Source organism: Aphanomyces invadans (genome assembly GCF_000520115.1).
Source record: "Aphanomyces invadans strain NJM9701 unplaced genomic scaffold supercont1.19, whole genome shotgun sequence".
Taxonomy (NCBI): domain Eukaryota; phylum Oomycota; class Saprolegniomycetes; order Saprolegniales; family Verrucalvaceae; genus Aphanomyces; species Aphanomyces invadans.
In genome coordinates, this window is record NW_008580164.1 from 264033 (window position 1) to 287827 (window position 23795).

The 23795-nt window shown below is 57.2% G+C and overlaps 9 protein-coding genes across 13 annotated transcripts; 6 read left to right on the forward strand and 3 right to left on the reverse strand.

The window, feature by feature from the left end:
- Positions 1-142: 142 nt before the first annotated feature.
- H310_08918 (tyrosine-tRNA ligase) lies at positions 143-1678 on the forward strand. Its single transcript, XM_008874843.1, has 3 exons — positions 143-1214; positions 1271-1366; positions 1432-1678. The coding sequence occupies exons 1-3, from the start codon at positions 166-168 to the stop codon at positions 1517-1519; spliced, it is 1233 nt and encodes a 410-aa protein (XP_008873065.1). The 5' UTR covers positions 143-165; the 3' UTR covers positions 1520-1678.
- Positions 1488-2548, reverse strand: H310_08919 (hypothetical protein). The gene is made up of 2 exons (XM_008874844.1): positions 2027-2548; positions 1488-1973 (listed from the first exon to the last, which is right to left on the reverse strand). Exons 1-2 carry the CDS (start codon positions 2514-2516, stop codon positions 1639-1641), a joined length of 825 nt encoding a protein of 274 aa, XP_008873066.1. The 5' UTR covers positions 2517-2548; the 3' UTR covers positions 1488-1638.
- A 76-nt stretch (positions 2549-2624) lies between these two features.
- On the forward strand, positions 2625-4492 carry H310_08920. 2 transcript variants are annotated; one of them, XM_008874846.1, is made up of 2 exons: positions 2625-2761; positions 2819-4492. In XM_008874846.1, exons 1-2 carry the CDS (start codon positions 2662-2664, stop codon positions 3247-3249), a joined length of 531 nt encoding a protein of 176 aa, XP_008873068.1. In that variant the 5' UTR covers positions 2625-2661; the 3' UTR covers positions 3250-4492. The 2 variants fall into 2 exon arrangements, with proteins under 2 accessions (XP_008873068.1, XP_008873067.1); XM_008874845.1 differs by having other exon boundaries at positions 2625-4492.
- H310_08921 lies at positions 2636-4492 on the reverse strand. Of its 2 annotated transcripts, XM_008874848.1 has the most exons (2): positions 3593-4492; positions 2636-3504 (listed from the first exon to the last, which is right to left on the reverse strand). In XM_008874848.1, exons 1-2 carry the CDS (start codon positions 4384-4386, stop codon positions 3381-3383), a joined length of 918 nt encoding a protein of 305 aa, XP_008873070.1. In that variant the 5' UTR covers positions 4387-4492; the 3' UTR covers positions 2636-3380. The 2 variants fall into 2 exon arrangements, with proteins under 2 accessions (XP_008873070.1, XP_008873069.1); XM_008874847.1 differs by having other exon boundaries at positions 2636-4471.
- A 571-nt stretch (positions 4493-5063) lies between these two features.
- H310_08922 (hypothetical protein) lies at positions 5064-7389 on the forward strand. Its single transcript, XM_008874849.1, has 7 exons — positions 5064-5211; positions 5255-5325; positions 5382-5467; positions 5521-5931; positions 5985-6413; positions 6460-6728; positions 6778-7389. The coding sequence occupies exons 1-7, from the start codon at positions 5093-5095 to the stop codon at positions 7184-7186; spliced, it is 1794 nt and encodes a 597-aa protein (XP_008873071.1). The 5' UTR covers positions 5064-5092; the 3' UTR covers positions 7187-7389.
- Positions 7390-8154: 765 nt separating this feature from the next.
- H310_08923 (hypothetical protein) lies at positions 8155-10331 on the forward strand. The gene is made up of 4 exons (XM_008874850.1): positions 8155-8259; positions 8317-8536; positions 8597-9174; positions 9227-10331. The coding sequence occupies exons 1-4, from the start codon at positions 8170-8172 to the stop codon at positions 9860-9862; spliced, it is 1524 nt and encodes a 507-aa protein (XP_008873072.1). The 5' UTR covers positions 8155-8169; the 3' UTR covers positions 9863-10331.
- On the reverse strand, positions 10054-13074 carry H310_08924 (hypothetical protein; the record flags this gene model as incomplete). Its single annotated transcript, XM_008874851.1, has 16 exons — positions 10054-10199; positions 10245-10409; positions 10466-10729; positions 10782-10931; positions 10986-11184; positions 11231-11372; positions 11424-11514; positions 11574-11616; positions 11667-11770; positions 11820-11937; positions 11998-12125; positions 12182-12290; positions 12336-12446; positions 12499-12606; positions 12661-12759; positions 12802-13074. The coding sequence occupies 16 exons, from the start codon at positions 13072-13074 to the stop codon at positions 10054-10056; spliced, it is 2250 nt and encodes a 749-aa protein (XP_008873073.1).
- Positions 12632-17618, forward strand: H310_08925 (hypothetical protein). The gene is made up of 6 exons (XM_008874852.1): positions 12632-13373; positions 13424-14497; positions 14540-15298; positions 15348-15823; positions 15913-16595; positions 16651-17618. Exons 1-6 carry the CDS (start codon positions 13107-13109, stop codon positions 17289-17291), a joined length of 3900 nt encoding a protein of 1299 aa, XP_008873074.1. The 5' UTR covers positions 12632-13106; the 3' UTR covers positions 17292-17618.
- A 1651-nt stretch (positions 17619-19269) lies between these two features.
- On the forward strand, positions 19270-23538 carry H310_08926 (hypothetical protein). 3 transcript variants are annotated; one of them, XM_008874855.1, is made up of 8 exons: positions 19270-20032; positions 20073-20231; positions 20284-20699; positions 20740-21489; positions 21535-21709; positions 21753-22050; positions 22112-22773; positions 22882-23538. In XM_008874855.1, the coding sequence occupies exons 3-8, from the start codon at positions 20469-20471 to the stop codon at positions 23517-23519; spliced, it is 2754 nt and encodes a 917-aa protein (XP_008873077.1). In that variant the 5' UTR covers positions 19270-20032; positions 20073-20231; positions 20284-20468; the 3' UTR covers positions 23520-23538. The 3 variants fall into 3 exon arrangements, with proteins under 3 accessions (XP_008873077.1, XP_008873075.1, XP_008873076.1); XM_008874853.1 differs by having other exon boundaries at positions 19270-20231; XM_008874854.1 differs by having other exon boundaries at positions 19270-20231; positions 22112-23538.
- The last annotated feature ends 257 nt before the right edge of the window (positions 23539-23795 follow it).

Here is a 23795-nt window from a genome sequence, read left to right on the forward strand (position 1 = left end):
ACGGCATCCCCACGAGGGCTTGCCAGAGTTGCCAGTCTAATTATTTTGTCCAATCAAAAGGATTCAAAAAGATTTTCTCAGCATTTTATCCAATAAGATTTAGTTAATGGTGCACGAGCTCTCTGGGTGGCCATTGTGGAATCGCTCACTGACGAGAAAAGCATCATGGCCGATGTGAACGATGTGCATGTAGAATTGGAAGAAAAGCTGTCTGTGGAGGAGGCCCAAGCTGTTGCAGCTGCCGCTGAAGTTGCGAATGCCACGTCCAAGTCTTCCAAGAAGGTGGCGGCGGCGCCCACTGTGTACGAATCGCGCTTGCACGAAGTGCGCGACTGGAAAAAGAGCACGTTGACGCTAGACGAACGCTTCGAGCTGTGCAAAAGTGTGGGCGAAGAGTGCATCAAAGAAGAGGAGCTTCGCGCGCTGCTTGAAAAGAAGGAGCACCCCATTTGCTACGACGGGTTTGAGCCGAGTGGCCGCATGCACATTGCACAAGGCGTGCTGCGCATGATCAACGTGAACAAGCTTACGAGCGCGGGGTGCATTTTCCGCTTCTGGGTTGCGGATTGGTTTGCGCTGCTCAACAACAAGATGGGCGGCGATCTGAAGAAGATCCGTAAAGTCGGGCAGTACATGATCGAAATCTGGAAAGCCGTCGGCATGAACATGGACAACGTGCAATTTCTGTGGGCATCGGACGAGATCAACGCCCATGCGGACGAGTATTGGACGCGCGTGATTGACGTCGCGCGCAAGTTTAACGTGGCGCGCATCCAGCGATGCTGCACCATCATGGGTCGCAAGGAAGCCGACGACATGAGCGCCGCGCAAATGATGTATCCGTGCATGCAGTGCGCGGACGTATTCTTCCTCAAGGCCGACATCTGCCAGTTGGGGCTGGACCAGCGCAAGGTTAACATGCTGGCGCGCGAGTACTGCGACGAAGCTAAGATCAAGTTCAAGCCCGTGATCATCAGCCACCACATGCTCATGGGGCTCAAGCAAGGCCAAGAAAAGATGAGCAAGAGTGACCCGGACTCGGCGATCTTTATGGAAGACACGGTGTCGGACGTGAGCCGCAAGATTAAGAAGGCGTACTGCCCTCCCGGCGAAGTGGACGGAAACCCTATCATGGACTACATGAAGCACATCATCTTTCCCATGTTCCCCGACGGCGTCGTTGTTAAGCGCAAGGAAGAATTCGGCGGCGACAAGTACGTTCATAATGCGATGGAATCGCCCTGGTTCATATGACGGCACTTTTCCACAGGACCTACCTCACGTACGACGAAATGGCCGCCGACTACCTTGCGGAAGCCATCCACCCCGGTGACCTCAAGCCGTCGCTGACGGAGCACTTGAACTTGTACGTGCTCTGCTGCGTGGATAATCTCGTCGGCACGAACTGATGGCATGGTGGGTGTGGTGTAGGATCCTCGAACCCGTGCGCAAGCATTTTGAACAAGGCGAGGCCAAGAAATTGCTGGCGGAAATCAAGAAATTCAAAATCACCAGATAAGCAACGCCCTGTCGAGTCTCAGCAACGCGCGATGGCATTCATGTCGAGGTCGTCCTCGTTGCTCGTGTTTAACCCTCCAACAAAATCTAAACGAATGAGTGGAATCGCTTTGGTTCACATTATGACCCAAAGTGCTCGCACCGGAGCTTGTACAACGGATGCATCGGGTTCACAATTTGAAGCGGGTCGTCCGATACGAGCCACAACGTCAGCGCATACCGCTGGGCGCGCTCGTCGGTTGGGGCATTTGCACATGGCCGCACGTCGTGGACGACTTGGTCGCTCCAGAAGACGGCCAACGTGTCGGATCGAGGTTCCACGGCCACGACGCCGCCGTCCTTGGTGTATACTTGGAGCTCACCGCCATGCGCTGGCTCCCAATGCGGATTCAAGTAGTACACCATCGTGACTTTGCGCTGATCGGGCAATCCTGCAGTATCGCAGTGCTTGGGATCTTACACATGAGGAGGCGTCATGACGGGGAAGAGAGGGAACGAAGACGCTTACATGAAGCACCGTCGCCGAGAGACACGGCCAACTTGGACGCGTACGCCCGAGAGCTGATCTGAAGCTCCGGGAATAGTTCGTTGAGCATAGATGGGGCTTGCAACATTATGCTTCGAGTGTAGTGGAGTATCGTCGGGGCAACGTCCCATTCGTGGCCGTCCAGTTCCGATGCAAACACGTTGTTTTTCGGAAACGATTTGCCTTGCTCGTCGACTGACATGGATTGAAACATGTAGCCCTCTTTGTACAGCCGTTCTGCCTCATGGCGCATGGCCGTGGCGACGGTGTTGGAGGCAAAGCCACGCAAGATGCAAAACCCTTCGGACTCCAAGCCTTGTCGCAGCGCCTCTCGCGTGGCTGGTGGGAAGAGTGGCAGCAGCACATTTTCGTCAATGACCTGGTTCGGAGAGGATGCAAACCCTCGGGGGCGAAGGACCGCTGACGCTGGCCGTAGACCTGTCCGCAACCATCGCGTCGCCGTGATCATCATCGTTGTGGCGCTCAATTCAAAGGGCACCAGTGCTATGAATCCGGTTAATAAGCACAAATGCATCCGAATAATGATACGTCGAATTTCGGACAAATTTCGAAGTAACGTTAACTTTGGATCCCGCTTCAATCACATTGACGGGAAGATGACAGCGGCGGCGTCCGATGCCACCAATGTGTTTGTGTACGGCACTCTCAAGCGGGGCTTCCCAAACTTCGCGCTATACCTGGGACCTGCAGTCGAACGTAAGAAGGCAGTATTTCTGGGAGATGGCACCACGTGCTCCCCGTATCCGCTTGTAGTGGGCGGCGACCGGTCCGTACCATTCTTGTTGAACGTGCCAGGCGAAGGTGCCCCGATCTCCGGCGAGGTGTACTCTGTCGATGTATCGACGCTGGAGGCGCTGGACATTCTCGAAGGCATCAGTGACGGGTACTACAAGCGTGTTTTGGTTCCTGTCCACGTTCGATGCAGCAACGTCACGCTCGACTGCTTTGTGTACATGCGAGTCGTTGCACAGGACAACGACCCGTTGCTGCAACTGGAGCGCGTGACCAGCTACACAAAAGAAGCAGCTCAAAATTACAAGTCCCGCACGAAGTTGCCCAACGTCGCCATCCTAGCACTTATCCACGACCTGGACGAACACATGAGGCACACAGTTCAAGCGAAACTCGAAGCGGGCGAGTCCCTCGACGCTGCTTTGCGCGCCAGCACATCTAACTCCTCCTAGGGCTAATAGAAAGCAGGCCAGAGGTCCTGATGCATTTGGATTTTACAGAAAAAAATCAAGATCCAGTGGATAGATTGTAAGTTTACCCATCGGCGTCCGCCATTCAGCTCTATAATACCATGCACGCTGCCCTACTTACCACTGCCCGGTTCGAACGACAATGACCGTGATGTCGTCGCGACTGCCGCGGGCAACACTGTCCTGCGCAATAGCTTCGCACGAGCATGCGCACCCGACGCTGCCGTCCTCGGCGACCTGGTTGTCCATCCACGTCGAGTCAGCAAGACACAGCACATCTCGGCTGGACATGACATCCCACACACCGTCGGTTGCGAGCACGTACAAGCTGTCTGGACAGAGCTCAGCCTCGTTGATGTCGGGGTCGGCAATCACCCATCCTTCCATCCCAGGCATCTTCATGTCCAAGTCCCCAATGCTTCGCGACGGCGCCAACACGCCAGCGACGCGATCCATGATTACATGCCCGCCTGCCTTGGCGATTCGCTGCTTTTCCAAAGGACAACTGGCTTTGTGATCCGTCGACAGTTCCATGTACTCGCGTCCCTTCTTTCTTCGCTCCAGCGCAGACACACGACAATCTCCGCAATTCACGACGAACCTTGTGCGTCTGCCGTCTTCTACGACCACTAGCGCCACAAAACACGCGCCACTGAAATCGTTCGCAACGGTGGCAACTTCTGCAAATCTCGTCTCGAGGGTTGCTGTGGCGTGGCGAAGCGTCTCCACCGTCAGCTCTGGTTCCTCGTCGAGGATGTCCACGAGGTGGGTCTTCACGTACTCGGAGGCCAAGTCACCGCCGTGACCGTCGATGACGGCGAAGACACTGAATCGAGGTCCGCGGTACACCACGGCGCGATCTTCGTTCGAATGTGATGGGCTTTTCCACGACACAAACGCGCTGCTCAGCGGCACAAGATCCTTTTCATTGTTCGTAGACTGGTTGTCTTCTTGCTCGTTGTGTTCGTTGCCCAATGCGTCGGCCACGTCGTGAAGATCCAACGAAACTGGACACACGTTGCCCTTGGCGAACTGTTCGTGCTTTCCATGAGCGACCGCGGAGTTGCCGTCGGATGTTGTCATCATGGACAGCTGAATGTTAGAGCGCTGAAAGTCCATGTCGTGTCCAGCGCAGTGGTTGATGGGCGATGTGGTCGAAGCAAGTTCTTCCGCGTCGCGATCGATATACCGTGTTGGACGCGGTGAGGAAGAACAAGTAAGCTTGCTGCTGTTTAATTTCTCAATAGAATAATACAAACATCAAGATTAAAATAGGGAAACTATAGGAAAACTCGGTCCACGACCAAGCCAAGTTGAAGCAATTTTACATAAAGTTGACTTGCTTACATCATGAAGGGTCTCGTCGTGACACAAAACCTCCACATGTGCAACAGCAGGAAACATGAGCAAGTAGCATAAATGCTGTAAATTCTCAATGCATTTTCCATTGTTCACGTATGACAGTTAACAGAAAAACTGCTACCTGGTGCTTTTCCTTGATATGTTCGTGTGATCGTATGTACAGGCGATCTGAATCAAGTCACACTGGGGGCCGAAGCGCTGAGCGGATGGCACGATCACCAGTAGCGATGCTATTGTGACCGCGACCTTTTCATTGCTGTGACAATGCGATGTGTACATGGATGGACACCACCTGGGGCAGACGCTGTGGGGGCTGTGTATTTTCAGCGAATCAAGCTCCAGGAGGAGTTATACACAAATATAATTGGTCTATTATCAGCGAATCAAACACGTTCGTTCTGCATCATGAAAGGTAAAATTAGAACTCTTGCGCTGCTGCCCTTTGTCACTCCGCCGCATTGCGATGACGATCACGACTCGGTCGAGGCGGGCCACTGCTTTCACGAGTGGGCACACGCCAGCCGTTGTTGGCCCTGGGTCTTATGCACCTGACAATGCCACTCATCCGATCGTGCAACCGAGGTACGCTCAACTTCAGCGAGATCCATTCCCATGTGCTGCACAGCTACTCCGCCTTTGCAAGTTCGAACAAGCGAGACTTGAACAAGAACACTGGGACGTCAGCAATCACCCCAGGTAGGTCACGAATTGAAGAAAGCGAGGGTGCAGTCCCACCTGAATGCCCGGTACAGGTCCTGGGGCGTACGCCACGGACGCCACGGCAGGCCACACCTCTGGAGTTGCCTGTGGCCAGTCGTCCAACGTGTTCACGACAAAGGTGCAATTCCCACAACGATGAACCGTTGTACTGATAGAGCATACCCTGAAAAGGTGCCTCGGTTTGCTCCCCACGCACCAGGATCGACCATCTACCTTCCTTCCACAGTCAATGACAACCCCGGTCCCGGAGCGTACTCGTGCCCAAGTGCTCTGGAACCGACAGACAAGTTCACGGCGATGCGCCCAACGTCGCATCAGTTCTCCAACTTGATTAAACAAGGGGTCCCAACCATTCCTCGAAAAGACCAAAGCTACGGGTACAGCACCGATGGCGACGGCGACCTCCACCGGCACTCAGCCCCCGCTTCGACGTACTCTGGGCTGGGCAATGACACCGTCGGGCCAGCTTGCTACAACGTCCGAAAGGAGCCAGGGGGTGACCTTGCTGCCACCGTGGCCAGCTTGAAGTCCACGACCAAGCGAGACGTATGGGACGAATTGTCCCCGCGACTCGATATTCCAGTACCACGTCAGCTTCATGCTGTCGCAGCAGCTCATCCTGTCGTTGCCCCTAGGGCCCAGGCCATTACAACCCCAAGGGACTCACGTCGACAATGGACAAGGCAGAAAAACCAAGCGCCGTGTTTGCGTCCAAGGTCCCGATATTGCCCGAGCCGCGGCGGATCCAGCAAGACGACGAGAAGGCGTTGCTCCTGGCCCTTCACGAGCAAACCCACGTGCGAAAGTCCAAGTTTCGGGGAATCAAGAAGGAGCAATTCGGATCCACGTCGGGGCGCACCGACATCGCGTCCAACATGCACACACCGTTCGTGACCCCCACGTGCAACGAAACCCCCGGGCCTGGCACGTACGTGGACAAGAAGAAGAACCGATATGCCGTCAATCGTATACATCAACGGCCGACTCTCCGCGACGACGGCGTCGGGTTCCAAGCAGTGTCTGAGCGGCCATGCCTAGCCAAAACGAAAACCAACAACCCGATGGTCAGCACCACACGCAAGAAGGAGTTGTCATCGAGTCACTCGGTAGGGGCCTGGCGCGTACAACCCGACGGGCTACGGCCACACGCTGGAGAAGAAGGTGCGACAGCGTCAAGGGATCGGACGGATGGGGCAGTTTGGATCGACAACAGAGCGGTTCCTGTGGAACATGACCCCCGAATCCATGGAGCCGGAGGAGCAAACCCCCGGACCTGGAACATATATCCCGGCACAACCCCCGCACAACCGCACTGGTCCCGCCAACGGACGGCGGCCCCGTGTGTACACGTCGTCCGCGTTCCGGAGCACCACCGAGAGGTAATATGTGTGGTTGTGTCGACGTGATGCGTCATTGCGTGCTTGGTAGATTTGCCAAAGGCAACAACCACGCGCCAGAGTTCCACATCGTCGGGGCATGTTCGGCGCCTGCAGTCGGCGACTACGACCTGGTCAACCCCCCGCAGCACAAAGTCGCGACGAATCCGTACCTGAAGATCCCGTTTATGTCCCAGGGACAGCGCAGCGAGATCGGCCAAGACATGAAACAGATGGAAGTGCCGGGGCCAGGCCAGTACGAAGTGTTGTCGCCACGGGACCTTGTTGTTGGGACACAAAGCCGGACGCGAACGAATGCTGTCCGATCGACGTTGGGAACGAAGCCTCGCTTCGACAAAGGCCCGTCCAAGCCACATGAGCTGCTTGGTCCCGGGTCGTATGCAATTCCGACCACAATTGGCACCAAGAGCTTCAACGTTACGATGAAACCAAAAACATGATGCTGATACGTTGCGCTCATGTCATGCCCTTGTCGAGAACTACACAGGGCACACGCATCCTTGAAGCTCATGATAAAGGGAATGATGAAGGAGGTAGCAAGCTTGTGTTGGTAAGACCATAGCGTGTCGAGATAAGTACCGCGGATGCAAGCATGTCCTTGCATCATATCAGCCAAGGTCAGACCCCATCTACTCGCGAAGCATCGATGCCGTGGATGTCATGCGTCAATTCGTTTGCGGTCAATGCCCCTTTGAAATATGGCATGACCTCGGAATCCACTCTGCAATCATTGCGTGCATGCAGTTGGGTGAAAATTCCTTCCGCCTTCCGCGGCAATGCATGAGGAGTAACACACACAGAAGATCCAGCGATGATTTTCTCCGTGGAGACCTGTGGCGTGATGAAGAGACAAACATTGGGCGCCAGGATTGTGATATGTGGCGGCTCCACATCCCGTCAAACAGTCGGGGTGTCCACAGTTGATCGCAGTTGTGATTGAATGCCGTCGAAGTGAGCACCTGGCGCTGTCGATTTCCTCTGGCGCGGCTAGATCAAGGTAGAACATCCAGCTCGACCGACCAAATTGGCGTCGCGCTCGTCCTCGAACAAGGTGGATCACGTGCTGTCACGTTCACAAGTGGATCGCCCAACTTTGGGAAAAGCTTTCACGCGAAATTCTTCAAAACTGCCAAAATTGGGAAATAATGTCAAAAATGGGAATACGTGCCGAAATCGAATGATGTCGTGGGAAGGGTAATTACCTTGTACAAGCTGTACGAAGCAAAAGCACCAAAATGCATGGAAAAAGATGAAAACTTTCAACCTAAATAGGCAAGAATATGTCGATTTTGCGGTCCTTTACGCCTATCGCAAGATCCAAGGTCAAAATCCCACCACAGTTGCAAGTCAACGGTGATTGGTCAAATTCCTACGAGACAACCACAGAGATGTCATTTTGAAAAAGGACGGGAGGAGCACGAACATGAGCGACGACGTTGAGTACACGGTGGACACCCCGAGCGAGCAACTGTGGAGCGCCATCGATGACCTGCGAGAGAAGCGCGATAAGCTGGTGTGCCTATCCCCTCCGATTGTGTTCCATCATGTGACAAAGCCGTGTCTGCTGTAGATGACGATAAGTCGCGCGGAAGAGATGGGTTTCAACCAACGCCTCGACATGTACAAACGGCAAGTGACGAATCCTGCGATGAAGAACAATGCTGAAGCACAAATTCGGTTGATGCAACAACAACGGACATTTGCCGAGCAAAACTTGCGCCGCAACACACAGAAAATTGATACACAGATCGATACTATCAACCGACTGCTCGAAGAGAAAAAAGTTCGAGGTACATATAGGCATCTACATCGCTCTGTGTTCAACTAGATTCTCATGACGACGTGTCTAGACCAACGTGAGCTGGAGGTCGGCCTGACCGAAGTCAAAACCGACGTGTCCAATCTGAAGCTTGTAACGAGTGAACTGACGGGTCAAATCAATGCACTCAGGGCAGAAGCTCAAGCTCGAAAGAAGGAATTCGACGCGAGTATTGCCGAAATCCGTCAACAGGCCACCGCGTCCTCCGAGTGGAGCGAAGATGTGTACGCTCAAATTTACACCTTGCAAGCGCAGGCGCAAGTGCTCATGGCGGAATACGATGCCAAGCAAAAGGCCCTTCGAGAGAAGCAGTACATCGACGAAAACCCATCGTATTCTCGGGTGTACTCGACTGTTTTTTCCAAGATGAACGAGATTTTCATCGCGTCCAAGGCGATTGCGAGCGGCATGGTGACACGTGAAGCGTACTCGGACGGCGAGAAGCTCGCAAGTTACATGACCCTACTCAACGAAAAGATTCCGTTTCCACCTGCGCAAATGGTCATGACGTGCATTACGAACCGCGTCGAAGGTATTTCAGCGAAGCGGGAAGAGGACCGCATCAACAACATTTCGTCGAACGCGAGCAGTTTTTCCGAAATGGACGAGGTAATTTGTTTTTGCTGCCCCCTGTGCGTCCTCCCTAACATGGTTTACCTAGATTTGCGATTGGATTGCCCGAGGCCTCGTGTTTGCTTTCGAGGAGCAAATTCAAGCCATGACTGCCAAGGGCGTCGAGACGTTCAGCGAGTGCTTGGTTCGCGGTGTGATCGAGTTCCTAAGCACGCCTCCCGCCGAGCGTGACGCGGGCCTACCGCACCACTCGTCCGTCGACAACCCCCTCGATCCCGCCGCGCTCCTGGTGTCCCAAGTGCTGGTATTTTTGTGTCGCAAAGATTACCAAAAGGTCGAAAATGGCGTTGAAAAAGTCGCGTCCGGGTGTTTCTCTTTCCTCGAATTCAGCTTCCTTGCGTCGTTTGCCCAGCGGAGCAGCACTGCGGCGACCCTCGAGCGATCGAAGAATCCCGTTGCGATTGAAACACGCATTCCAAACGTCGAGTGGACAGATGTGGGCATTTTCCAGTTGTCCGGGCTGCGCACAGCGACCGGCACGACATGGTACGGCGACGACAGCCGCCCCGACCTTTACGGGTACCGTCTCGGTGGCGTGCGCGATGCATTTCAACTGCACTACATCGAGTACCCAACCCGCGCAACGAGCAAAGTCCTCCCATTGACCGAAGATCAACTCGACCGGAATCCCGAAGCCCACCGTAAGGTTTGGGAAGGTCGTTGAGTGCAACCACCAACTTTGCCAAGGAGGTTTTCACGTTGTCGTTATTTCGGTCCATCCAAACGATATGTTGGTCAACCATAGCCCCTCGCAATATCTCGAGACGGTCTATGCAGAGAACGCCGTCGACATTGACGTTTTGACAATTGTATGGCCGACAGATCCACTTGTATTGACCGCTTGAACCTGTGCCCTCATGAAGCACCATCGCAAAGCATGCACCGCACGACGTTGATGAGGTTCTGAATGCGTTCGTCTAGCGTCTCGATGGATGCAAGCAACATCACCACGCCAGAGGACTTGGCGCGCAGAGAAAAATCCACAGGGTCGCGCACTCGGTCTAGACATGTTCATGGCTTCCACGATGACGTCGACGGGGTTGTACCATATTGCCACATCGCAACGACAAAGCGCAGTCCCCACACCATGATCGAGTCGCCGACGGTGGCGGCGGGATGCGCGGCCATACGATTTGCTGCTTGATGCAGCAGCACCACCAAACTCGGACCGATCACATCTTTGGACTCCATCAGGAATTCCAAGTTGGACGCTACATGACGGTCCGTGGGTGACGAGATGAAGGATGACAGAATTTGCGCGCCTCACCATGCTGCGCAGCCACCACCATGTTCTTGAGCGCCCATTCTTGCACAGAAAGGTTGTCTTCGTGGTCCAAGAAGCACACCAACATGCACTGGAGCACCATCGTGGACAGCTCCTCGACTTGCTGGAACCGCGAGTAGTTGGTTGTGAACGCTGCGTGGATCAACTCGAGAATCGACACGCGCATGGCCGGCGCCCCCCGGTGTGTGGCCATGCCAGACAAGATGCGTTCGATCCCGCTGCGGTTTACTTGATCGCGGGCGACGGCTACCATTCATGCGGCATCAAATCGGGACCGTGCAAGGCGGCGGCAACTTACCGTCACGCACAGCCAGGTTTCGCAGCAAGCGTATGCCCCACAGGACAATGTCCGGGTTGCCCGCGTAAGCCTGAAGAAGCGGCGTGATCTTCGCCAGTCCAAAGGATGTATAGCATGGGGGAAGCGGCGCGAGTTCCGGCGTCTTCGAGTCTATTTCAACGAATGTGTCGGTCAAGGCGTCCAGGCAGCCACTCTACAGTTTACCTGCGATGGAAAGGAGGGACACGATGCCGAGAAGGCTGCGGGCCATGCACTCGCCAGGTCGATTGGGGTGCACGAGGAAGAAGAGCGCCGTCTCCAATCCGACACACTCATCGTCCAGAAACAAGTGTCTGCAATTATACTTGGCCAGGACGAAAAGGACGCAGCACAGATCTTCCACGACGGACGGACTCGGCATGCGCTGCGAACCATCCGTCAGTGGCGCTGCGGTCGTTGGACGGACCTACCTCGGTCTTGGCGCGGACAAACAGTCGAACGAGGTACTCGTTGTGATCGCTCGCGAATTTGGCCGTGTGCTTGATTTGAATGGCGGACCGCTGGCCCGGCGCAAACGGCGACAGGATCGCCCGCAGCGCCCCCACGCACAGACTGTCGCGTCCGTGACATTTTCCAACGGCGATGAAACGATGCCCCGCTCACCTGAGGAATGGAACATTGTCATGGAATCGCCGCGCTGCCGCTTGAATGTTCTCGACGAACTTGTGGTGCATGCACTGGTCAATGGCCGGTGCTGCGCTCCTCACCAAAACAAGGGCCGGTGGAGCGTTTATAAAGGCGGTATGGACATACGTTGGGCCACACAGATCTGGCGGACTGCGTTGATTGCATGCTCCTGGCAAGGTGCGGCATGTCAGACGAAGATGCTTTCATCGCGGACAAGACCTGAAGAATCGCGCAAAGGGGAAATCGCTCCATGGCGTCCCTCAGTGCCGGGAAAATCCGTTGGTTTACCAGCCGCCATGGCATCGAGTTGGTCGCAGACGCATCTACGTCACCCGGCCGTCGGTCTCGACGTGAGCAGTTGCAAGGACGCACCTTCCGTCATGCAGCACGCCATGTACGCGCCCCACACTTGGACATCTTCGTCGTTGGGACACTGCAGCATGGCGTCGACGACACCCAGTTTGCCGTTGTACTCGGTCGTATGGTCGTCCTATTTGAAGGAACGCTTCTATCGACGTGCTCTCTGCGATGTCGACGGGACGGCACGTACTTTGACTCGATGCATCTGGGCCACGGATTCGACTTCTCTCTCGAGCAATGCCTTGGCTGCATCGGCCTGAGCAATCGCGTACTGGTACCGAAACAGCGCTTCCTCGAGCTCGGCGTGCAGGTCGTTGCCTGCAGTCATAAGTCTGACGTGCACGGCGGGCGTCCTGGCAAACGATGGAACCCACCGATCGAGCGCTGCGTGCGGATATCGTCGTCCAAGCGTTGGAGTGTACGCTTTGCCAGCACAAGATGACCGCGTCGGTCGTCCTGCATCTGGCACTTTGCGCGGAAAGCCTACACGGCAAGAGTCCGTCGGGATGCGCTTCTCGTTGACCTCACCATCCATTCTTCGAGTCGTTGGCTGGTCACATCTTCCACGGCCATTTCGGTGGCATGGGCTTCAGCGTGCAGTCGCGCCGTCTCCACGTCGAGTCGCTCGTGCAAGGTGCGCTACGCACAGAAATGTGTCACACAACGCGGCGAGTGGACGGACGCATGGCACCGAGTTGTGTTCGCTGGCTTGAAGCGCAGCGACTTGCTCTTGCAATGGCTTCACAATCGCGTCCACCATGATCTGCCATGCCGCAAATTCACATGGCGCTCGGTTCGACTAGAACACAAGCCGACGTTGCGGTGTGATGGGACGAGCGACGCCTGGCGCTACCGCGTCGAGGATGCCAAAGTCTGCGTCGGCGTCGATCAGAAGTTGAAGCACGTCGATGTTGCCCTGCTTGCATGCCAAATGAAGCGCCGTCGACCCAACCTACTTGGCTACGATGAAAAGTCATTCATGGCATTTGACGACCTTGTTTTGAGCGTTGACATGAACGCCGTGCTGCAGCAAGAGGGCCACCATCGCAGCGTTGTTTTTCTGGACGGCGACATGAAGTCCGGTGGCCTGCATTGCCGCCGGGAGGCGCGAATCCATGTCCAAGGAATGGCCGTGGCGGGCCAACAATACCTCGAGGCCAGCCACGTCGCTCTTGTTCACGAACGACCAGTACGACTTGACGAGCTGGCCCGTGTTGAGTCTGGCGGCGGGGCGGTTCGTGTCGACGCCACTCGCTTTTCTTGGCATCACGTTTGCTTGGACGTCGTCGTTGCATTGTGATGCGAACAAAACGCTCCAGTGCTGTGAAACCAACAAATGCCGAAACGGCGCCGACGAAACGACGGTCGGTGCCGCCAAACATGGCCAAGCCCAGTGTCGCAGCCGAGGACTTTACGCAGTACCTGCAGCATCTGAAGGAGTCGGGCCTCGCGGGACAGCCGGTCCAAGTCACGCTCGACCACTTTACTTTTCGCAAACCCCACGATCCGTCGTCGTTTGTGCTGCACGATGTCCACGGCACACTCGAACCTGGGTCCATGACACTTGTACGTTCAACGCGAGTTTGCCCGAATTAACATGTTCTCCCCGGTTATAGGTCCTCGGGCCGCCTCAGAGCGGGAAATCCGCTCTCCTCAAGACCCTCGCAGGCGTGTACCACTACAAGGGCTCGCCGACCAAGCACATCACGGGCTCGGTGTCGTACAATGGCCTCAGTCCCCGCGACATCCATGTCCACGACATCGCAACGTTCGTCGGCCAGACGGACGAGCACATCCCGACGTTGACCGTGCTGGAAACGTTCGAGTTTGCACATGCATGCCGCGGGCCGTCCAACAGCACCGAATGGCAACGATCGGCCGTCGCCCTCGTGAATGCCCTGGGACTGACTACATGCGCCAACACTCGCGTTGGCAACGAAATGCTGCGTGGTATCAGCGGTGGCCAACGTCGCCGCGTGTCGCTCGGCGAAATGGTGACGGGCCAAGCACCGCTCCTCCTCTTGGACGAGTACACGACCGGCCTCGACACGACGGTCGCACTGGCGCTCACGACCAAGCTCCGCGACATGTGCAAATTCCTCCAATATACACTCGTGTGCTCTTTGCTGCAGCCTCCACCTGAGGTGTTTGAGCTATTCGACAACATCGTCCTCTTGAACGAAGGCCACGTGTGCTACTTTGGTCCGCGCACGGACTGCGTGCCGTACTTTCGATCGATCGGGTACGTGTGTCCGGGTCGTCTTGACGCCGCCGAGTTCATCCAGCACGTGTCGACGGATTTGGGCAAGCTGACCAAGGATGCAGCTTTCACTGGCGATGTGCCTTGTACGCCGGTGGATTTTTCCAACGCGTTCCGAGCGTCGCCAGCCGCACTCGTACGGCGGCACGCGGCCGCCATCCCTTTGTCCCAACGTCCTCCACACGTCAAGAAATCTCTCGTCAAGCAGTTTGCGCTAGTGTTTCAACGACAGCTCAAGCTCGTGCGCCGCGACAAGCGATTCAACAGGGTGCGAGTCGGGCAAAGCACCGTGTTTGGCGTCATCATCGGGTCCCTCTTCTGGCAACTCGACGACGGCCCACACTCCCTCGTGTCCAAGGCTGGTCTCTTCTTCCTCACCATCTTGTTTACGTCCATGACGACGATTTCCAACATTGCGTATACGATGGAGGTTCGTCCCGTCATTTTAGTCCCCACATCACCGTGGTCGTAGGTTCGCAACATTTACATCAAGCAGTCGTACTTTCAACTGTACCCCGCGGCCGTGTACGCAGTATCGGAGAGCGCGATCGAGGTCGCCGCGACGCTCGTCCAAGTGCTGCTTTTTACGGTCTCGTCGTACTGGATGTGTGGGTTCTCGGACACGAACAACGGGATGCCGTACGGGTTCTATTACGTCGTGGTGTTCCTCAACAGCGTGAGCATGTGCCAGCTCTTCAAGTGCTGCGGCGCGGTTGCAGCGACCCGAACGACGGGTCTCATCTTGGCCGCCACGTTTATCTTTATCGAGCTCGTGTTTTCAGGATTTGCCGTGCGCGAGTCGGTGCTCCCGGACGGCCTCAAGTGGATCTACTGGTTGAATCCAGCCTCGTGGGCGTTCCGCGGACTCGTCCAGAACGAATTCAGCTCGCCCGTGTCTGCGTACGACGCCATCCACCCTCGCCTTCACATCCGCATGGGTCACTACTACATGGCGTTGATGGGGGTAAGCCAGAATCTGGACTACATGCCAGGGGCCGTCGTGTACTTGCTCGGGTTCTTTGTCGCGCTTGTGATGGCGACTGCCCTGGCGTACCATACGCTCAAGCATGAGAAGCGATACAGCGGGGATAGCGCCGCCCGCCACCGCACGGTGCTGGACCCGATGGCGCAGACGAATCGTCGAGACAGTGTCAAGCTCGTGGCCGACCAGTTTCCAGTGGACTTTGCACCCGTGACACTGTCGTTTCGAGACCTGCGATACACCGTCGTCGTACGTGCCACAATCCATTTTTCGAGGCTTGTTTAACATGGACGTTTAGCTCGCCGACAAGGTAAAGGCCAAAGGCGGAGCGAAGTATGCTACCGTGGAGCTGCTTCGCGGGATCCACGGCCATTGCAGGCCCCACACGCTGACTGCATTGATGGGGTCGAGCGGCGCGGGAAAGAGCACGCTCTTGGATGTACTGGCTGGGCGGAAGAACTCCGGGACAGTCGCCGGCGAGCTCTTTGTCCAGGGACGGCCCATGACGAAGCGTGACCAGCGCAGATTCGGATACGTCGAACAAACAGACATGCATTGCATGCGGACGACGGTCGTGGAGGCGTTCGAGTTCAGCGCGCGCCTGCGTCTGCCAGAGTCGGGCCAGCGCAACGCCCGCAACATCATCCAGTCGACGTTGGGGCTTCTAGAACTCGGCAACATCCAGCACGCGTCGCTGACAACGCTGTCCGGGGAACAGATGAAGCGCGTCACGATCGGCGTCGAGTTGGTAGCGAACCCGAGCGTCCTCTTCCTGTACGTGGTGTGACAACGATTCGGTGTACCCCCTTGGGTGGTGGGCACCTCTTGCCTCAAAGCCCACCGCTGAAGTGGCCATCGTGTAGAGATGAGCCCACGAGCGGCTTGGACGTCCATGCGGCCAACGTCGTGATGGAGGCGGTCAAACGAATCGCTGCCGCCGGCCGCACGGTGATATGCACGATTCACCAGCCAAGTCTGTCCCTCTTCGAGCTCTTCGACGACTTGATCTTGCTCCAGACGGGTGGGCTTCAAGTGTACTGCGGTCCCGTTGGCCTCGAGAGCTCCGACCTCCTCGGCCACTTTGAATCGATCGCCAACGTCCGAATGCACCACAACGTCGAAAACCCGGCAACGTACATGCTCGACGTGATGACAGCGCACCCGGAAATCGACTTCCACGCGATCTACTCGACCAGCGCCCAGCGCGAGAAGACGCTGAAAGCGATCGAGGCCGTGTGCCAAGCCCACGACACCGACGCGGCCGGACGCGTCGTGGTCAAGTCGTCCGAATCGACGACGACGCATGGTGGCGGGTACGCCACGTCGTTCGGGACGCAATTTTGGTGGCTCTTGCATCGGATGTGCCGCAAGTACTGGCGCACTAGAGAGTACAGCGCTGGTCGCGTGGGGGTCAACCTGTTCGTCGCGCTGCTCCTGGGGCTGCTCTTTTCCGCCAAACGCCTGACGTACACGAGTGACGTGGATTCGCAAATGGGCCTCGTCTTCATCGCGCCGTTGTTCATGGGGGTCATCGCTGTGATCACAGGTATGCATCGCCGCGTTTGTCACCCTGCGACCGCACTCACGGGACGCAATCGCAGGGCTGCCCGTCGTCGATGCCGAGCGCATGGTGTTCTTTCGCGAACACTCGTCGGGGATGTATGCGGCCTTGCCGTACTCGCTCGCGGTCGGCGTCGTCGAGCTGCCGTACGTCGCGTTCAACGGCACGGTGTTTGTCGTAGTGTTTTACTACTTGGTCGGGCTCCACCCGACGGCGGATGCCCTCGGCTGGTTCTACGTCCTCTTCGTCTGCTACACGCTGTACGCAACGTACTTGGGACAATTCCTCGTGACGACGCTGCCGGACGTGCGGACCGCGACGGTCGTGTCCGGGGCGCTCAACTCTGTGTTTTCCATCTTTTCGGGGTACTTTATTCACCGCGACAAGATTCCGGCGGCGTGGAGTGGACTGTATTGGGTCAGCCCCCTCCATTACATGATGGAAGGTGTCATGGTGACGCAGTTCCTCCAGAACGATGGCAACGTGACCGTCGGGTCGGCGTCGACGGGCGCCCTCGCCCCCGATCCAATCTCCATCCGCCAGTACGTCGACTCGGTGTTTGACGGGACCATCTCGTACGACCACCGGTTCCAAGACCTGGTGGCGCTTCTCGTTTGGATTGCCGTCCTTCGCGTCGGCAACGCACTCTCCCAGGCGTACATCTCGCACGTTTCGCGATAGCCGAACAACTCATGCCACGGATTCGAGGTGAACGTGCGCGTAAAACAACGAAGCTCGTACGTTCATCCGACGGATGGCTACGATGCCCCCTCAGTTGGAAAGGGGGACGACGGACTCAGGAACGCAGAAATGGGCTGCCCTTTGCAAATATACGTTGCCGCACTCTGGCCACCTTGTGATTCCACGCCTGCGACGACTCAGGCATCGTGAAACGCAGCTCTCACAAAAAGAACTAGTCCGGTAGCCGCCGTCCTTCGACATGGCTCGGTGCAGCCATGACAAGGAACGGCTGCATCCCCGAATGGTAATGCACGCCGCTGCCTGTGCGAGCGGCAAAGTGGGCAGAGGCATCGCACTCACCACTTCACGATGAACCAAGCGATCGCCGTCGCACCAGTCTGTGCCGCGTCGGGGGCGCTTCGATCGCGTTGCAACTTATACAACTGTGGAAGAGCCTATGTGATTGCCACTCGAGACGACGGAAGATGAATGGGACTGGACGTGATCGGCGGGCCAAACTGTCGTTGCGTCGGGGGAGGTTGTCGCCAGGTACGCGTGTGGTACGGGTTCAATGGGGGGGTGGCCCACTAGTGTGGCATGATATGGGTGGTTTCGCAATCGTCGCTGGCGTCGTTGTTGTAGTCGGAGGGTTGGATGTAGCCGATGGTTGAGTGGCTGAAAGTGTGTCGTCGTCGTGGGACTCTCTTTACAATCGTCAAAGCGGCAGCGCACACTCCCCCGAGACTCGGCATGACCTCCCCCGACGAATCGCTTGACCAACACGGGGCGCTCCCAGACGACTTGGTTTACACTTGCTTCACCGCACGTGACGGAACGAAGGATGCAGCCCGATATCGCCTTTGTGGTGCAGTCGGCGGTCTCCTAGACGATTCATGCCGAGGGTATGGCTTGCCAGGACGACAACTCGTGCTCTGCCCACTCGTTTCCCCTCGCTCCGCCCCTACCCTACCCCTTACCGACTCCAGTGTCGACCCTACCCCTGTGTACACCCCTAACCTACCCCTGTGTGCTGGTGGTACTCCCCTAGAGTTGGCTCTACTCGCAGGACGCCCCCCTCCCACCACGTTGATAGACTCTTCCCCATCATCTCTTCAACGCCACCAACTCCCCCGCACCCCCTCGCGGTCCTTCGGGCTGTAGACACTCGCGATGACGGGCAATTTGAACGTCAAACTACTGGGGCTTGTCCACGTAGTGCTTGTCATCGGAATCGATGCGGTGGATGGACGACTTGCCGGCACGGCTCCAAGTTGCCAAATGCAATCTCCCGATAGCTATTTGATCTGTCTGAGACACTGTTGAAGATAGCGCACATGAAAACTGTGGGTGCAGGCCCTTGATGCGGACCCGTCCACGACGACGACTCTGGTGTGAACTGACACGCACTCTAGGATCGTGGCATGTCAAGATGGGGTTCTATGTTGGCATTCACGACGTCCTGTACCCAGCCGACGGCATCCCTGAAAACAACGTGGGTGGTATGCATGGACAAAGACCGGTGGAGGTGGCGAGCATCGATGGTGCGGGTGCAGGCCTCGCCGAAGAGGGCATTAAGTGAGTCTCGATGGGTTGGACAGCTTGACATCGCACGTTGGCACTGTTTTCCTATCACTTGCCATCCCAATCGCTGGTGACGTGGAAGTTGCTGTCGCTGGCATTGCCAAACAACTCGCGGCGTGCGTGTGGACAAGGCAGCATGTTGGTGTCGTCGGCCTTGCAGTGCATAGAAGCTTGGTGCGGGCGCACCGCACGAACAAGTTTACTATGGGCGATCCTTCCATATCCTGTACGAACACCCGAGTTCCAACTAGAGGCGACGTTGTACGTGGCTGGGATGCTGCGGTGTGACATTCTTGGGCAGCTTTCAGAGCTTTCGTCCGCGGCCGCAGTGCGCAGTCACACACTACGACCCTGCTCTCGAATTTGACGGGCGCCGACCAAATATAGCCGAACACGTTTCAAATTTGCCAGTGCAAGTACAGTTCGCGGCGCACGTTGCGATGGCGGCGACGGCATCCAAATACGCGGCGTTCGTCAACACGCTCAAGGCGCAGGGTGCAAGCGAGTTGGCGACCGAGATATGCGTGTCGGGGCTCACATGGCGCAAGCCATGGAAAGACCACCGCGAGTTTGTCTTGTTTGACGTGACCGCGCGGTTTAAGCCAGGCAGCATGACGCTTGTGTTGGGGCCGCCTGGATGCGGCAAGACGAGTCTTCTCAAAGCCATTGCCGGGGTGTTCTCTACAGCGCCATTGAACGAGTCGGGGGGCGTCACATTCAACGGCATCGCAACGAACCGGCTACCCGCCGCGGACCTGCGCAGCCTCGTGACGTTTGCAGGCCAGCGCGACGAGCACATCCCGACCCTGACCGTGCACGAAACCCTCGAGTTTGCCCACGCATGTCGGTCCCAGACCTCAAACGCCGCAGTCTCGTTCGACGCGGCGGTCGGCACGGACGCCATCATTGACATGCTCGGGCTCACGGGGTGCCAGCACACCCTCGTGGGCGATGATTACGTCCGAGGAGTGAGTGGCGGACAGAGGAGGCGCGTCACCCTTGGTGAAATGCTGACCGGCCGCAGCCCCGTCCTCGTCCTGGACGAGTACACGACGGGGTTGGATACGACGGTCGCCACGGACATTACGCAAAAGCTTCGAGACATGTGCAAGGCAGTGCAGTATACGGTGGTGACGGCGCTACTGCAGCCGCCGCCAGAGGTATTTGCCCTCTTCGACAACGTGCTCATTTTGACGGAAGGCCACGTGGCCTACTTTGGGCCAACCGCCGACGCCACCGCGTATTTCGAGGCGCTCGGATTCACGTGCCCTGCCAGCACCGACGACGCCGACTTTCTCCAGGAAGTCGCGTCCGTCTACGGTGTGGCATTTAAAGCCCCCGGCGTGGGCAAAGTGCCAGGTACGGCAACGTCGTCCTTTCGTCGGTGCAATCTCGTCAACGGATGGTGTAGAGACCCCGGTCGAGTTTCACCAAGCGTTCAAAGAGTCGTCGTGGTACAGCACGCTCCACGTTCCCCGGTCCGTGGCGGCGGTCACGGGGGATGGCATCGGGCGAAAGGTCGTGCCATCCGACAGCGTCGCGCCGCCCGCGACGTCCCCGTCGCCCCCGTCATCTGCTGGACACGGTCGCTCGGCCATGTCGTCGGCACGTCGAGTGTTGCAAAGACAGTTGAAGCTCGTCGTCCGGGACACCAAGTTTAACATGATTCGGTTCGGCCAGAGCATCTTGATGGGCGTCGCGATCGGGTCGTTGTTTGGCAAGCTCGGCTACGATCCCCCCAACGTCCCGTCCAAGATCGGGCTCATGTTTCTCACGCTGCTCTTTACCTCGGTCATCACCCTCGCCAACATTGCGTACACGATTCAGGTACTCGCTAACCGTTTGTGTGGCTCACGGCGCTTCGTAGCTACGGCGGGTGTTTCAAAAGCAAGCGCTGTTTCAACTGTACCCTGCGTGGACGTATGCAGCGGCCGAGAGCGTCGTGGAAGTCGCGTGCACGTTTGTGCAGGTCTTTCTCTTCACCGTGACCACGTACTGGATGTGTGAGTTTTCGCCGGTCGGCCTCGGCGAGCGCTACGGGGTGTACTACGCCATCATTTTCCTCAACAGCGTGTCCGCCACTCAAGCATTCAAGTGCATCGCGGCATTCGCGCCGTCCGCCGTCTCGGGCTTGATCCTCGGTGCCGCCGTCTGCTTCGTGCTCATCATCTTTTCTGGGTTTGCCATCCCCGGCCCGTCCATCCCGACCTACTTTGTCTGGTTGTTCAACGTGAATCCCAGCAGCTGGGCGTTCTGGGCCATCATGATCAACGAGTACACGTCCGCCCTGCCTGCGTACGACGCGCCCCACCCCAAGTTGCCCATGCGGACCGGCGACTACTACGTCAAGCTGTACGGCGTGCCCGTCGACACGCAGTACGTGGGGTGGGCCATCACGTATCTCGGTGGGCTGTACGTGGGACTTGTGGGCCTCACTGCCATCGGGTACCGCTTTGTCCGGTACAGGAAGACGCATGCCTCGCCCGCTCCAACTGCAGTCGATCCATTGCGTTTACGGTCGATGACTGGGGCGAGTCCCAACGTGAAGGAGATTGTCGCGTCGGCGGCGTTTGCACCGGTCATGCTGACCGTTCGAGATGTACACTACAGCATTCCCGTACGATGCCGTTCCCGTCCCTGTGGTCCTGATGGGATTCTGCAGATGCCGAGGAAGAATCACCAGCCAGACAAGCGCGGGGCGACTGTCGACCTGCTCAGTGGCATCCACGGACAGTTTGCACCAGGGACGATGACGGCGCTGATGGGAACGAGCGGCGCGGGCAAGAGTACGCTGCTGGACGTGCTAGCCGGGAGGAAGAACTCCGGCAAAATCAAAGGTATGACGATGGCATCGACGTTGTGTGCTGAATGGATGGACAGGGTCGATGCACGTGAACGGGATGCCGTTGACGCGAGCAGTCCAAAAACAATTTGGCTACGTCGAGCAGTTTGATCTGCACTGCTTGACGGCCACCGTCGAGGAAGCGCTCGAGTTCAGCGCGCATTTGCGCCTGCCTGGTGCATCCGTCGACGACATCAAGGACGTCATCCAGTCTACGCTGGACACCCTTGAACTCCGACGCGACCGCGGCAAGCGCATCTCGATTTTGTCCAACGAACAGTCCAAACGAGTCACGATTGGCGTCGAGCTGGTGGCAAACCCATCGGTGCTGTTTCTGTACGCTTCACAGCGCCGAACGAGTACATGCCGCACGAGAGATTGATGTGTGAAGCTCTAGGGACGAGCCCACGAGCGGCCTTGACGTGCATGCGGCCAAGGTCGTCCTCGACGCTATCTACCGCATCGCCCGCTCGGGCCGTACGGTCATCTGCACAATCCACCAGCCGAGCTTTGCGCTGTTTGAGATGTTTGACGCGCTTGTGCTGCTTCGCACGGGGGGCAAAATGGTGTACGTCGGCCCGCTGAACGGCGGGAAGGCCATCGTGGAGTACTTGGAGCGGATTCCAGGCACGCGCAAGCTCCTCGATCGGGAAAACCCCGCCACGTACATGCTGGACGTGATGGCGGCAAACCCGTCGGTGGACTTTAGCTCCATCTACATGGCATCGAGTCTATGTGCAGCCAACGACGCGGCGATTTCAGCGGGATGTGATGGCTCCAAACGTGCGCAGCCGTCGGCAGGTGGACCAGCAACGTCCCGAACCAAAGCGACCAGCTATGGCACGCAGCTGTACTACCTCGGCCTCCGCACCGCGCGAAAGTATTGGCGCACGCGCGAATACAGCGTCGGCCGCGTCCTCATATCGATATTTGTCGCCATCATCTTTGGCGTGCTGTACGAGCACGACGATGGTCTCCACTTCACGTCGCAGCTCCAGTCGCAAGCGTCGCTCGTGTTTGTCGGGCCGCTTTTCATGGGCATCATCTCTGTAATTACAGGTGCTATGCACGTTCTCTGTGTATCGATGTGCAGCCGTGGCGATTGAGGTCGTCGGCAGCCACGAGTTTGAGCGCATGCATGCACTCGACTACTAACAACTACGACAGGTCTGCCGGTGGTCGATGCCGAGCGCATGGTGTTCTTCCGGGAGCGCGCGTCTGCGATGTATGCCACGTTCCCGTACGCGTTGGTGTTTGCGCTGGTCGAAGTGCCGTACGTGCTGGTCAACTCGCTCGTGTTTTGTGGCATTTTTTACCCCATGGTCGGCCTCAAGCCGGAAGCGGTCGCGTTCGGTTGGTTCTACGTATACTACGTCCTGTACAACTTGTTTGCCACGTACTTGGGCCAGTTCCTGGTCGCGATCTTGCCCGACTTGCGGACAGCAGTCGTCGCGACGGGCGGGCTCAACTCGCTCATTTCGTTGTTTGCGGGGTTTTTTATCCACAAGGCCAACATCCCGGTCGCATGGAGCTTCATGTATTGGCTGTCCCCGCTGCACTACACGCTCGAAGGCATGATGTGCACGCAGTACGCGGACAGGTGGGATTCCATCTTCGTCGGGTCGAAAGGGGCCATCTTGGCTCGGTCCAACACGACGATTGCCAACTTTGTCATGGACATGTTTGGCGGCGGGATATCCAGCGACAACAACGTCCCGAACGTTGCCATCCTCGTCGTGTGCATAGTCGTGATCAAGATCGGAGGTTTCCTCGCTATGCACTTTGTCTCGTTTGTGACGCGATAACATTTTTCTCGCAATCAAACCTGTGTTGTGTTCGGGATGGACGTACCTGGGCTGGTCCAGGGACTGCCGAGCTCGATCATGGAGCCGTGGCAAGTCCCAAGCCAGACGAGAACCATGATTTCCTCGCACAATGATCGAGCGCGGCATGGGCAGGCTACAGCGTGGGCCGTAAATGCACTTGTGTGCGCTGCTTCAAACCAGGACTTGCTCAAGGTTCGACCACGTCCTATGATGGCATGTAGGTGTCGATTTAGCTGAGCACGGCGAGTGTCGGCG